Source organism: Acanthisitta chloris, unplaced genomic scaffold, assembly GCF_000695815.1.
Source record: "Acanthisitta chloris isolate BGI_N310 unplaced genomic scaffold, ASM69581v1 scaffold17582, whole genome shotgun sequence".
NCBI classification, from domain to species: Eukaryota; Metazoa; Chordata; class Aves; order Passeriformes; family Acanthisittidae; genus Acanthisitta; species Acanthisitta chloris.
The window spans coordinates 365-14,478 of NW_008658971.1; the positions used below are offsets into that span (position 1 = coordinate 365).

Sequence of the window (14,114 nt, forward strand, 5' to 3'; positions counted from 1 at the left end):
GCTGCTCTGCTGGCAGTGAGCTCCAGCCAGGGATGTGCTGTGGCATCACCAGGGTTGTCAGATCACCCCTCCTTGCTGTCTGGGCTGTTGTGTGTGGGCAGAGGACAAACCTGGCATGAACCTGCTGCAGCACTTTGCAGTGCAGGTGCTCTGCCATCCTCCTCCTCCTATTCCAGAGCCATGCTGTGGTGCCATGGCACCTGTCCTGGGGGAACCTGCCCTCATCTCCTCTCTTGTCTTTATGGTCCCACCCCCAGCACGGCCAGAGCCAATGTCACCCCCGAGGTTTGTGCTAATTAGCAGCTGTCCCTCCATCTGCACGGAGGGACCTGAGCCAGGGGAGGATGGAGAGCAGCTGCCCCATGCCTGTGGCAGGGTGTGGTGACACAGCACCGTGCCTGTGGCACATCTCAGAGGTGGCAGGAGACCCAAGTACCTTCAAAGGGGCTGGGGGAGGCATTGGGGTGAGGGAAGAGAGGGGAATAAAGACACTATTGACAGGAGCTGCACCCTCCGCTGGCACCACCGTCAAAGCCACTGCCTCCACCGAGCCTGACCCGTTCCAGGAGCTCCTCACGGGGCTCAGTGCCCTCTTGCCATGCCCTGGGCTGGGAGCTGGTGGAGCAGAGGCTGAGAGAGGTGCTGAGGAGAAGAGGGAGGGTCACTCTGCTACACTGACCACTGCTCTAACACATCCACTAACGCTTTACAGTCTTCCACCATAAGATCGGCTTACAGGGTTTATATATTAAAACAAACCAACAGAGAAATAGTTTACAGCTATGTACAATGGAAGGAAATCCATCTGGGCTTGCTGGGTGTATGTACATGAGTGTAGATTGGCACAGTGGCGACCACTCCAGCGGTGTCTTTGCTCACAAGGACCATGCAGCCAAGCCAGGGGCTTTGCTAGTGTGGGTTTTCAGCACGGATGCTCCAGGAAGAGCCAGGGACAGAGGGTCAAAAAGGCAAAACACCCATGGGTGGAGGCCGTTTGGACACGTGTCCCAGCAGAGGAGGGCAGCAGGTAATGCCTCTCCTGCTGTGTTTTCTAGCCTGTTTGAGTCTTAGGAAAATGACTTCTCTTATTAAATACGATACTCTATACATTCAACCAACAGTTCAGCTAGTTTGGGGTTGGTTTTCCTTTTAGCTTTTCCCCTCCAATTTGTGCAAGAGAATAAATAGAGCTCTGGATCCCCGCCTGGCTCCTGGTGTGCCTGTACAGTCAGCATGAGGCTAAGCTGTAGGAACTGGTGACAGACATATCCCTTTTTCTGTGGTTTCTCACGTACAAGCTAGCAAATGTTATAAATATAGAAAGCTGGTTGGGATTTTTTAAATCCCCCATTCAATAAATATCTACAATTCAACTTCACTAAACCCCAAGTCTTCCAGGTTAGCTGAATCCTGAAACCCACAGACACCAGAGTCCCATCAGTACACTCCTGCCAACCCCTGCGCAGCCTCTGGATCAGAACCTAGCCAAGGGGATTCCTGGAAATGCTACATGAGCTCTGCCTATTGCTTATCTAATTAGAGATGACATTTCACTGTCACTGCTGTGCATTTACTGAGGAAATCTCCTCTAATTAAAAACACAAAAAGAGACGAGATCAGTTTTCTGCATGCAACAAGTACCTACCTACTCATCAGTGTTGCATGTTTGGACAATGGTTTTTGTTTAGCACCTTGTAGTTGTCAAGAGAAAGGGGTGATGGCACCCTAAGGGGTTACTGCATCCTCAGGGAAGGCAGTCCCAGCTGTAGGATGAGTGCATGGACAGAGCTGATGGTATTTGTGTACTGAAGACCATGGGCACATCCGTTAACGTCACTCCCTTCGCTTGCCTGGCTCTCCCTAGCGTGTACGAACACTAAAATAAACATTAAAAGCATTCTTTACAGTTAAAAAGACACATCTGTACAGAGGAGGCAAAAGTCAAACAGCAGCAATAGGGGTGGGGGAATGGGCTGTACTTCAAGCAAATGCCCTTCATCCCCACAACAAAAAAAAACAGATCTTAATGAGCAAAGAAGAGCTTGTTCCAGGGGGGGAGGTACTGGAGTGAGATCCCTAGAAAAATACACCTATGTGTGTCGTACACTTAGGTTTGTGTGACTTCTTACCAGAGCTTAAGTAAGAGGTTTAGAGAAACAAACACCGACTGTCTTCGCACTGTGGTGTGAGCTGAGATTCCGTTTGCTCTGGAGCAGCGAGCGAGCGCCGTGGGGAACGGGATTCGGCCAACATCCTCCTGGAGCAGGTCTGTTCTGCTGATGGAAAATTCATATTCCATTGAGTGAAACCTGATGCTGTGTATCAGCTTACAGGCAGGAGGACCTGGTGTGGATACAACCGCCCGAACATATCCTGCTGCTGTTCCTCCCGCGAGGGAGCAGCTCTGCTACCACCTTGCTTTGGGAGGAGGGTCCAGATCAGTGTGGCCAGGTGGGATGTGCCTAAACGGTGAAAGACCCTTCAAGAAACAAACTGTATCTTCACTTCTGGTTCAGAAATCATTGCGGGACACAGAAAGCTTTTGAGAAACACATACTCTGTGTGCAACCAGCCCTTCCAACGGTGTGCAGGAGGGGAAGGAAGGTGGAGGGAGTTACCCTGTCACCTTCAACAGGCTGTTGGGAGCGAGTCGGAGTTTGGAAGGAAAGCGGAAACAAGAATCCCGCCCTGAATATGAATCCAAAGCAGCTTTTTGCAGCTGGGAATGGGTATTGCTTGTGCGGCCGTGCCTGCCAAGCGAGCAGTTAATGGTTCCTGTGGTGTGCAGGCATGGGGAGCAGCCATCCATCCAAACCAGTCTGAAGCAGCTGTACTTCACCATCTACAGAGGTTTTCAGCCTTCACTCGGCCTTATTAACATTCCTCCTTTGGCCCCATCTATTTCAACTGCGACCGGTTCCAAAAACCCTGAATAACCCAAAGTGCTTCAGTTTGTGGAAAGAGTTGCTTCTGCTTTCTCCGAAGACAAGAGGCTAACACTACCCTCAGAACACAGGTTATTAGAAAGAGCCAGCACCACCCTGCCCCGCGGAGCCTCCTCCCGCTCCCCGTCCCCCCCAAACCATCAAAAGGGCTTCTCTGGCCCTTTGCTCTCGGGCAATGCCTTGCAAATGACACTGTTTGTGTTTTTGCATCTGCATCCAGGCCGGCTCACGTGGTCGTAGCATCTCTGGGACAGCTTGACGCAGCCGGTGGCTGGCAGGTAGCAGAGCAGGCAGGGGAGCACCAGGGACAGGGCACTCATGAAGGACCAGCGGGCGCAGCAGTTGGAGTGGGAGCAGGAGCAGGGGTGGTCGGCGCACGTGCCCTCGTCGTCCTCGTTGGTGCAGTGGTAGAAGACGCCCTTGACGAGACACATGCAGGTGGAGTAGTTGACCAGGTTCTGTGCCGAGCAGAGACACTCTTGGTTGCACACCCAGCACGAGGGCAGAGTCCGGGGCAGCGCACACTCCTTGCACTTGCATTTCCCACAGGCTTCACATAGCAGAAAGTGCTTGTCCAGCTCCTGAGACACGGGTCCCTTCAGGTCCAGGGGTTTGCAGTTAATCACCTTGGGCTGGATGCGAACCGCTCGGGGCGAGGACTGCTCTGCCACGGGCACTGGGGCCATGTGGTCCAGGAGTCTTTGGTCTGAGGATGTGCTGCTGCTGCTGCTGATGGAGCTGGGGCGCCCGCTGAAGGAAATCCAGGGGTGGGTGACATCCTGCTCGCAGCGCTGCAGGTGCTGGTTGCTCAGGACCAGTTCGTGGGGGGCTCGGGGCCGTTTCTGGGCCGCCAGCTGGGAGGCTGTGGGGTTGTCGGTGTAGTCGTTCTCGATGTGAGTTGTCTTCATTTGGTCGATGGGCAGGATGGTGAGCGGGTGCTGCAGCCGCCCGTAGGGGATCCGACTGTCCAGCAAGGGCTGCACCATCACGGCGTTGGGGACCACGGTGATGTTGTGGGGAATCCTGGGCTCCATTGAGAAAGCAGGCTGAGTACTGGTGAAAAATCTGTGCTTAAGTGTCCTGGGGGAAGGAAAGGAGAGAGAAGGGGTGGGGGAGAGAAAGAGCACATGGTTACTGAGGTACCCACAAGCCCTGCCCAACGGGGCTCGTTACTGAGGTTGGGCATTATGCAGAAGGTCTCATAAGGTAAACTTGTGTGCAAAGGAGTCAGGTCTAAAGTGCCTCACTCCTCCTTTGCTACCGTGTTCCTCTCCCTAATCTTGGCCATCTATAGTTCCTCTGCCCCTGGGAGGGCTGCACTCCTTGCAGGCTCCTGGAGTGCCCACTCAGTTTCTACTGAGGGAAAGCACATCTTGGGGCTACTGGAGTATATTCCCATGTGGTTTCGTCAGCAAACTGCCTGAAATGACTTGTCTAAGCTCTGGGAGTTTTCCCCAATTGACCCTGATCCCTAAAAACCTACTGCAAGATTGTGGTTCATGGGAGTGTTGGCCTGGTAGCGAGGCTCTTTGGAGGATGGCTGAGCACGTAGCTCTGGGCCTCTGCAGGACCTGTCCTTGCTAATCCAGAACCTGCCAGAGGGAAGGTGCTTGATTTTGGTGAGGAAGTGTCCTGTCTCCATCAGGAGCCACTGGATCCACAGGCTCCTTCATCCCTCCCGTGGCAGGTGGAAGCTCCTGCTCAGCAGCTTGTCTGGTGGCAAACCAGGCTGGGAGCGAAGGGTGCAGCTCCCAGGACAGCACCCACACGGGCCAGGCTTGGTCCATCACCTCAGGCAGGCAATGAGACACTCCTGAGTGCTGTGCTGGAGAGCTGTTTGCTGCTCTCGCTGAGCTGCTCTCGCCGCAGTCTCTAATTTCATTGAAAGAGTGCAATTTATCCTGGAGTCGATCCAAAGATTCGGCAGCGGCGTAGGACAAGAAACCACAGGAAGTAACTAAACTTAAATCAAAGAACGGAAACGACTCGGTTCAAATTTAGAAAGTGCACATTGTTTTCTAGTAGATGTGCCATTTCCTCACGGGGTGACCTTTATTCATAAATAATATAGTGCTGGAGATCAGTTGAAAAAAAGGGGTGAGGAAAGCTCCAGAGCGAGTCGCAGGAGGAGAAAAGCTGCTGGTATCAAGCAAAGGGAAATAGTGAACAGCTTAAGGCATTGCCAGTTGTTTGTGTTCAACAAACAAATTAACCTTTTCCAGCAGTGTGAAAGATTTGGACTTGGCAGTGCTGGGCTAACAGCTGGACTGGAGGATCTTAAAGGTCTTTTCTAACCTAAATGGTTCTCTGATAATATTACAGCAGTCTGGTAAAACCATCTAAATACAACAGAGTCACACAGGAGAAGTGTGTGTGTGTGTGTGTAGCTGTGTGCACTTCTGTGGGCTGCACATCCCCCTAAAATGAACACAGCCCCTCAAAAACTGGAGCGTGAACCAGCCAACAGCACATCCCCCTAAAATGAACACAGCGCCTCAAAAACTGGAGCGTGAACCAGCCACGTGTTTTTGGAAGGAGAAAGGAAACACGTTTTTACCCACTGAAAAATGCTCCTAGAGTCCACTATTGTATTTGTAAGTCGTTGCTTTGATGGATCACTTGGCATCAGGGCTCAGAAGGTGCCAGTCCTGCTGGGGTTGGGAGGGCTGAGGCAGTGCAGGACGTGGGCAGAGGGCTCAGGACACTGGCACTGTCTACCCTTCTACACTCCCCTTGTGCCCTGCACGAGGCCAGCAGGGAGAAATGCTTCATCTAGCAGTAGTGGTGATTATTGTCATGCAGCTCTTATGCTGTTTCTCTTCACCAGTTAAAATTCTCTGCTGGGTCTTGGCCATTCACTGGAAAATTTTTTATTTCATTATTCATTGCTCGTTGGCATCCTGAGAGGAGGAACAAGAGGGTATTTAAAGCATCTATGCCTAGTTACTGTATGTGAAAAACAAAGAGAGGCAATGATTCTGACAACTATGGGGCATGCAGAGGGAAAAGAATTTGATTTTCTTTTGTGCATCACAATCCAGTGTCATGATATAAAAAGTACTTGCTGCAAGTCAGTTTAGCAAAATAATCAGTTCTGTGTCAGCTACGTGTTGTGTTTGCAGGGAGACTTGGATTTCACAGGGGGTTTTGTGGTTTTTTTAAGGAGAGAGATGCAGCTGTTTTGCCTGCCAAGAGTAAGTGCAGCAGAGCTGATCTTAGATGGAAGGTAGCTGGAGGAAATGGTGGCACTCTGCAGGGTGATCCTGGCTGCTCCTCCACATCCCTGCCAGCAACAGCATTTCCAGCCCCCTCCAGCACAGGGCTCTGTGCTCACTCCCACTTGTTCCCAGCTCTCTGGACTCTGATCCACTCACAGCTGGATCCATGGAGCATCATTTGTTTTAAGGTGCCCTGTGAGCTGCTCAGTCCTGGCCGTGACCTGGTGCTGATTGTCCCCTCCCAGCACAGGGTGGCACATCGAGGGGGTTCTGCATTGCTGCATGGGGAGCACCTCATCCTGCCATGGGAGCAGCACCTCGGGGTGGGAGCAGCACCCTGGAGTTGGCATTTAGGCTCCATAGGTGTCTGTGCTGGTCCAGAACCAGCAATGCCATCAGATGGAAGTCAAGCCACCAGATTAATCTGGAGAAAGATGACAGCCACAGGCACCCCTGAAACATCCAACCCCTGCCCACAGACATGGCCATATGCAGGCATTAAAGATAGCTTATCTGAGATAATACTAATCGAGCTCAGAGATAATTACCACAGAAGGGAGATGGACCCTGGACTAACCAGCACGCTTTAGGACAGTCAGTGCTGGGAATTATTCATCATCTTTGTTCATTATAATATGGTTTCAAATTGTCTTTCTAACAGATATTTCTGCAGGGCTAGGGAAAGGGAAGCCTGACAAGGTGAACTCAGACCCTGCAGGTTTTTGGGCACAGAATCTACTTGGATAAAACCCCTGGAGTGAAAACAGGCACCTAAGACCCATCTCTCCCAGTTCCCAGACCTCACTCTGGGCACAGTGTCTCTCTGGCTGAAGATCACCTTTAGAACATCACAGACACACACCCTACCAGTTTTTGGTGCTTGGACACATGGTCCTTCAACTTTTGCCCTGCCCTCTTGCTCCTGAGCAGAGGGTTTCCACAGTCAACTGTCCTCCCCTTCCAAGATACTCTTAGCAGACAGATATTTCTGATATTTATGGAATTTTCCAAGGACCACGACTACATTGCTGCTGCTGGTCTTGTCACCAGAAGTTCCAGCAGCACAGTGAGATCGTTGGTGACAGATCCAGGCCAAACACCTCAAGTGCTGAACTCCAGAGTGAGCTGGGTGGTGTTCATCCTGCAAGGAGGCTCTTCTCCCCTGGGACCTGCCCAGATGACAACAGCAATATTTTATGGTGTGGTTGCTTCAGGTTTTTGTCTGTATGCCTCCACTGGCATGTGCTGTGAGCACATCTTTCCCTCAGCGTTTCTGCTAAAGCTTTTTATCTGTGTCCCACGAAAGGAAAGATTTCAGCAAAGGGCTTTGGGTAGCTGGTGTAGGCACATATGCATAAACTGCATTTATCAGGTCTATCCCAGGCAGACCTCAAATCAAAATTAACATTGGGGTGGCCTGGCAGAACTCAAGAGCTTAAAAAAGGACGAGAGCTGAAGGGGTATAACCTTGGGGCTCTCACACTGGCCCTGAAGGCCTGTGCAGATGAGCAAGGAGAAGGTTCAGATTGGTCAGTGGTGTCTTGTAGCTGTTGGTGTTGGGTCAGATGTTGAGGTGACCTAATTCAGCACATGGCACTGGAACTGGCCACTGTGTCTGTGTGTGGCATCCCTGGGTAGAAATGGTGACAAACATGAGCCAACTGGTTGGGAGAGAAGGCAAGAAAGAACAGGCTGTGCTGTCCATCCCCCCTCTCCTCCTTCCCTAACCAGGAGACCTGAAGGTGCCTGTGGCAGCCACTGTGGCTAACCAACACAGGGACAATTACTAGAGATGAGCTGCAAACCCCCAAAGCAGAACTTTTCTGCTCATGGGGCTCATTGGCTGTGTTAAGAAAGGACTGAAGTCTGTGATGGCAAAGGCAGATATGGAACTAATTTCTCAAATTGAACAGCTTTACTATGACAAGATGTGTCACCTAAAGAAAAGAATAGACAAAACCCAGAAGAATAAAGTAGAATGGGAGATTTAAGATGCCTAAGCACCATAACTTTGCAGAAGCAATGAAACTCTGTGCAGTGCCTTTGTTGTCCACTGCACTAATCAGCCTGGCTGTAAATCACATTTTAGTTGAGAAAAAAAGCCACATACAACACAAAATTAATGAATTTTTGATCACTGCTAGTTACAGCCCTATTATAGCCTTAACAGAGGCACAAATTCACTAGTTGCAGTTGTACAGGTCATTTTTTTACAGTAGACAACAGGAAGAAAAATTCACGAGTGTGTTCTTACACTGGGATTTTTTCATTCTTTAGGGGTGAAACAATGAAGCTCTTTTCAAAGCAGACGTGACAACAAACTCCCATGTAGAGAAGAATTTCTCTTCCCCCATGTCATCCAGGGGCTGTACAGTCACTCACCACATACAATTTTCAAGTCAAAATATACTTCCTTCCCAGGGAGCAAAATTGGACTCAAAGTCAAGTTCACTCATGTGCTGCAGTGTTTGTTTCGTCTCCTCATCAAGATATTGCCAATTCAAAATTACTGTTGTACTGGGTAATTACAAGTCCTAAAGTTGTAGGAAACCAACTGTTATTGTGAAGTGCTTTGTGTTATTTCAGACTCAAAGGTTCCGTAAAATTCTCTAATCATATGACATTAAGACAAAAAGTATCTTATGTTTTAACAAAGTTTTGGACTTGCCTACAGCATTTCAGAGAGAGCTACATCCCTGTAGGTAATTCTGGGAGAAAGTCATACAAACCCCCAGGAAAGCTCAGTCTCCTTAATATCTTCAGATCAATCTTTGAATCAAGAAGGTTTTAAAATCTTTCTTTCCAAAGCAGAGTTGGATAACTTGTCTTCCAGTTACTGAATAACAAAATGGATCTTCACTTCCACATCCAACGAGTGGAGAAATATATAATCTTTACAACTATCTCAGTTACCCCATGGTTAATAATTTTAATGAGTTCTTTCTCACATGGTTAACAACATTCTAGATGTATGTGGTAACAGAGGCATAAGGAGAATGAGGGATTTAAGTCCAGAGGAGGTTCCTGTGTGGAACAATCCTGGACAACCTGGCCCTGGGAAGAGCTACTGTGACTGACATCCCCAGAGCTCATAGTCCCAGTGAAATCAACAGGAAAATGGGAAAATGTGCTCCCACAACCACCTCCTCCACCCAGCATTAGGTACAAGGCACTGCAGTTTTGCCCAAGTCATTTTTGAACAATGCAGAGAATTTCAACACGAAATGCTGACATGGAAATATCTAAAGTAAACCTTAAATGTCAGAGGGAAAAAAAAGGTGTGTGTTTGCTAATAGAGAGACCACCAGTATGGTCAGGGAAGTGGTGCAGCCACCAAAAGCCCCTTCTGTCCCTTGTAAGCTGCATGGACCAGATCAGGGGTCACTTTATCTCTGCCTAATGAATTATGCCTTAATTACACCTCATGAGCAGCCCAGCCCTTCTGTTGTGTCTGAACAGCACCAGTGGCAGGGAAGAGCTGTTTGCCTCAGCAAACCAAGATGTCTTCTGGTATTGCTGGCACTGGATTGTGCTCTCCACGTCCTTTAACATCACTGGTGGCTCCTTTCTCGAGCCTGGACCTGTGCCCTGGAACATCAGGGACTTGTTCAACCAGCCAGGGGTGATGTGCTGCCCTTTGCTGGGGTGGTGGTGGCAGCTCTAGATATCTATAATGGTTATAACAGTGCTGGGAGGATGGGGACTAGTGGAACAAGCCACCTTCTCATCATAGAATCATTAAGTCTGGAAAAGACCTTTAAGGTCATCAAGACCTACCCTAAGCAGAGTAAAGCAAACTTGAGATTTCAATAAGAATTTTCAATCACAGGTTTCCAAGAATTTTCCAACTATTGAAGCATCACAAGATCTTGTGAAGAAGGGACAGAAAAATGACCATGGACTGCTGAAAGGCTGAGCCCTGCACTGGGATGGTGGTAAGACCTGAGCTGCTCACTTGAGGCTCTGCATGGGTCAGTGATGGGGAGGGGACAGATCAGAGAGCTCCAAATCTTGGCACCTAACAGCCAGGAGATGACATCTCCTCTCAGTTACCATGATACTAGACCTGCATTCGAATAGATAACGAGAAGATATTCTTCCCTGTGAGGGTGATGAGGCTTTGGCACAGGTTGTCCAGAGCAGCTGTGGCTGCTCCATCCCTGGGAGTGTTCCAGGCCAGGTTGGATGGGGCTTGGAGCCACCTGGGCTGGTGGGAGGTGTCCCTGTTCAGGGCAGGGAGGATGGAATGTGATAATCTTTAAGGACCCTTCCAACCCAAACCATTCCATGATTCTGTTATCCATGCAAAGCTGAACTAGTCTCTGAAAGAGACGTGACAGTCACCTCATTACCATTAGCAGAGAGCAGCAGGAAATGTGCTGCAGAAAATGGTTTATTTTCTCTGCTGTATGGGACACACAAATTCCTGAAACAGTAGTGCAACAGGAAGAAAACAAGAAAAGCAATAGAAAATTGAGGCTTAATACAAGCAATAATCATCATTGGAAACAATATACTTTGGAGCAGTATAATGCCAAGGGCAGGCCTATATATTTCAAGGTCTGTGCAAGCAAATCCACCTCAGAATAGATGGCAACCAGTGCCAAATCAGAATGGTTGTGTCTAGTCTCTCTTCTTGGCTGGTTTGGTTATACAGTGTAGAAAAGCTTCTCTAAAAGCACTGGTCAGCTGAGCTTTGGGGTGTGCAGAAACCCCTTTGCAGCTCTGCTCAGTGCTGGGGACCACACCAGTGATCCACAGCTCATCCCTGCAGCCGTGTGGGAAAGAGGGAACAGCCAGGATGTGCTTTGGAAATGAACTCAGGGTGTGTGGCAACAGAGCCATCCTTGCTGTCAAAAACACATGCACAGGAAAGATCTACAGAGCTCTGTGAGGTGGATGCACCAAGTGGGACAGAGAGGGGACAGGGCAGGGGAGCTGAGGGGGCAGAGCTCACTCCCACCCCAGTGATCCATAAAGGACTCTCTTCCCGAGGCTCAGCGGAGGAGGAGCTGGTGATAAGGGAACAAAATCTGCCACTGCCTTTGTTTGGAGCTAAGGACATCCTCTTGTCCAGGCCTGCCAGCAGTGCCAAGGGACATGCTGCTCCTGATGCATGTCAAGGGCTCAACAAAAGCTTTTAATGAGGGAAGACTCCACTTGGAGTTAAAGGAGACCGTGCAGCAGCTCATGTTTTAATGTGGGATTAAGAATCATTCACAACGTTGGAGTTCATTAAGACTGAGTTAGGCTGTCTGGATTTTGAGTCGAGCTGTAAATGCTTTAAAAAGGAAAAAAAAATAGCATTTTTCCATGAAGGGTGTGTTAATATTAACGAAATATTGACACTCATTCTCTCTGTTCCCCCCTCAGCAGCCTTATCTAGCTAAGGGCAGCTAGAATGTTCTCTGCAAGCAATAAGGGAAAAAAATTAGAAAGCTTGTTAGGGAAACCTGCCATTTTTAAACCCAGACACTAAATTCTTGCCAGAGTGTGGAAATTCAGGAGCTGGGAAATGAGACCTGTAGACTTCCAAGAAGCTGTCTCTGTCCAGCTAAAGTCTGTTCCTATGGTGCGAGGGAATAAAGCACATTTTGGCCCACTAACCAATCTCTGAGGACTCAAATTTCTTAGTCAAAGCTTTTTATTGGATAAAAACATTTATTTCGAGGCCAGAAAACTCAGTGCAGATATGATCTGTGGAGCTGATGGCACTAAATGATAAACACATTAGAAGGATTTTATATTTTCTTAAGGAAATATATTGTGTTGCATTAAGAAAGGATAAAACCCAAACACTTGTGCAACTGTTTGCCTATAAAAGGCAGTTTTTAGCACTGGGCTGAGTTTGGAAAATCATAGCAATATGATTAATGATTTTTTCTTTTGCTTTTACAGTTAATTTTTTGAAAACTGCCAGAACTGGGAGTTAATTACTGCCCTAGTGCCGCAAAGGTTGTGAATTTTCTTTCACCCAAGTCTGATAGCAGAATTTTCTTGCAGGGTGGGAATTGCTTTCTGAGATGTTGCATTTCCCAGTGTGATTTGGGAATTAGTCATGATTTCATGAAAACAGCTTTTGTTTTGCTGTTTCAGGAGGAGAACAAATAATTTCTCCCCTGCACATACCTCATGGAGGATTTCAGGAGGACTGCAGCGCTCCCAGATAGTGCTTTTAATTTTCTAATCCCAACATAGAGTCCCTGCTAGCCCCAGAAAACACAGCAGCCCATGGAAAATGGCACATTTTTCAAGGAGGCATCCCCAGTGGGGCTCCAATAACTGGGAACAACCCCTCCTCCTGCTATCATTCATTTTTACATGGAGAAGGGGTAGCTAGTCATCAGGATCATTGTGATTCCATGCACAAATTGTAGCTTTATTCTCTATCCCAAAATACAGGGAGAGAGGGGAAGCTTTAATATTGGGAAAGCTGGGATCTCTTTACCTAACTAAAGAGCAATTTCTGGGCTAGTTTTTGCCATGCTTTCCCCATGGCAAGGGATGGAATAGAGACAGCAGCTGGAGAAGTTTTAAAGAATCTAGAACGTGCCTTTTCCACTCTGGATAATGCAGGGATGCTTTTCCTTTTCTCTCCTTCACCCCTTAAGGAAAAACTTGGGGCTATCAGAGATTTAAACCACAAAACCAGACCCTTGGTCACTTGAAGAAAGAGAGTGAAGCCTTTCCCTCGTGACCAACATTGATATTCATTTGCACTGCCATTTCCAAGCTCTGAATTCCCAGTCCTGCTTTCCTCTAAGACCCTTGTGCCTTTTATATGCCCCTTTCTGTTATTTCCATTCCTCTCCTGATAATGAATTTTCAGAACATGTCGTCTCCAGGCTTGTCTTTCTCCTGTGACGCCAGAACTGGTACCAGAAAATCAAATCCTGCCTTATCCTTGCTACGCAGTTGGTAGAGAAGAGCAGCCAGGACAGGTTTTTCCTCCATATATAACAGATTTCATATATTCTATGGCATAATTCTAGGTACACATTTCTATTACTTATCTAGCCTTTAAAGTACATCATCCATTCAGATTTCAAACTAGTGTACAGCAAGACAGGGAAGAGAACAGTGATGGAATAAGGCACCGAGGCCAAAAAAAGGGAAAAAAAGACTTGTATGAATTAAAATGCTGAAGAGCAAAGGTCAGGCAGGAAAGGTCTAACATGAGTGGCTGATCCCTGAAGTGTCCTGTTATGGAGACAGCTCAGAACTACTTGACACTAACAAGACAAGGCTTTGGAAAAGGAGGAAATGCGTAGAATCCCTTTTCATAATCCACAGCAAGAAATAGCCAATTCTGACTTGTCAGCCCAGGTGACCATGTATTTCTGCTCCTTTTCTGAGGAAGGGATGAAGGCGAGGACATCCCATCAGCAGAAAAAAACCCCTTATCCTGCTGTAAAACCCTGCAAACCAACCCGACAGGAGTGTGAGAGACCTGCCTGCCATATATGTACAGCAAATGCAGATGTTGATGGGAGAACGCAGGAGAGAGGTATAAATCAGAGACGCAGGGACACAAATGGAAATTCTGCAAGAAACAGGATATTCCTCCAGAACGCCAAGTCCCCTTTAGGTTGGGAATCACCAGACAGTTCTCCACTGTACATAATCATAGATAATCACAGTTAGGAAAGTCATCGCCAGAAACACGCTCCTGACCAGTGATCTGTAAGGAGCAGACGAATACATCTAGAACGAGCGCAGGGTTTTTCCCTCGGGGAACAGCCTGGGCTTTTTCTCCTTCAAACATTTCACATTTGCTCACAAGCACCGATCTTGTACTTACTTTAAATAATTCAGCTAAGACCATGTCTCCATGGGCGAGTTAATCCCAAATGCGAGGCGGCGGAGGGGGCCGGAGCCGGCTGAGGGCTGCGAGGAGGGCTGCGAGGAGCGCTGGCGGAGCGGCAGAGCTGTGAGCGCGGCGCTGTCAGCG

General features: G+C 48.3%; 1 protein-coding gene across 1 annotated transcript; it reads right to left on the reverse strand.

Moving 5' to 3' along the window:
- Positions 1–3,006: 3,006 nt before the first annotated feature.
- Positions 3,007–3,984, reverse strand: SPRY4 (sprouty homolog 4 (Drosophila)). The gene has a single exon (XM_009069219.1). It carries the CDS (start codon positions 3,977–3,979, stop codon positions 3,086–3,088), a length of 894 nt encoding a protein of 297 aa, XP_009067467.1. The 5' UTR covers positions 3,980–3,984; the 3' UTR covers positions 3,007–3,085.
- Between the last annotated feature and the right edge of the window lie 10,130 nt (positions 3,985–14,114).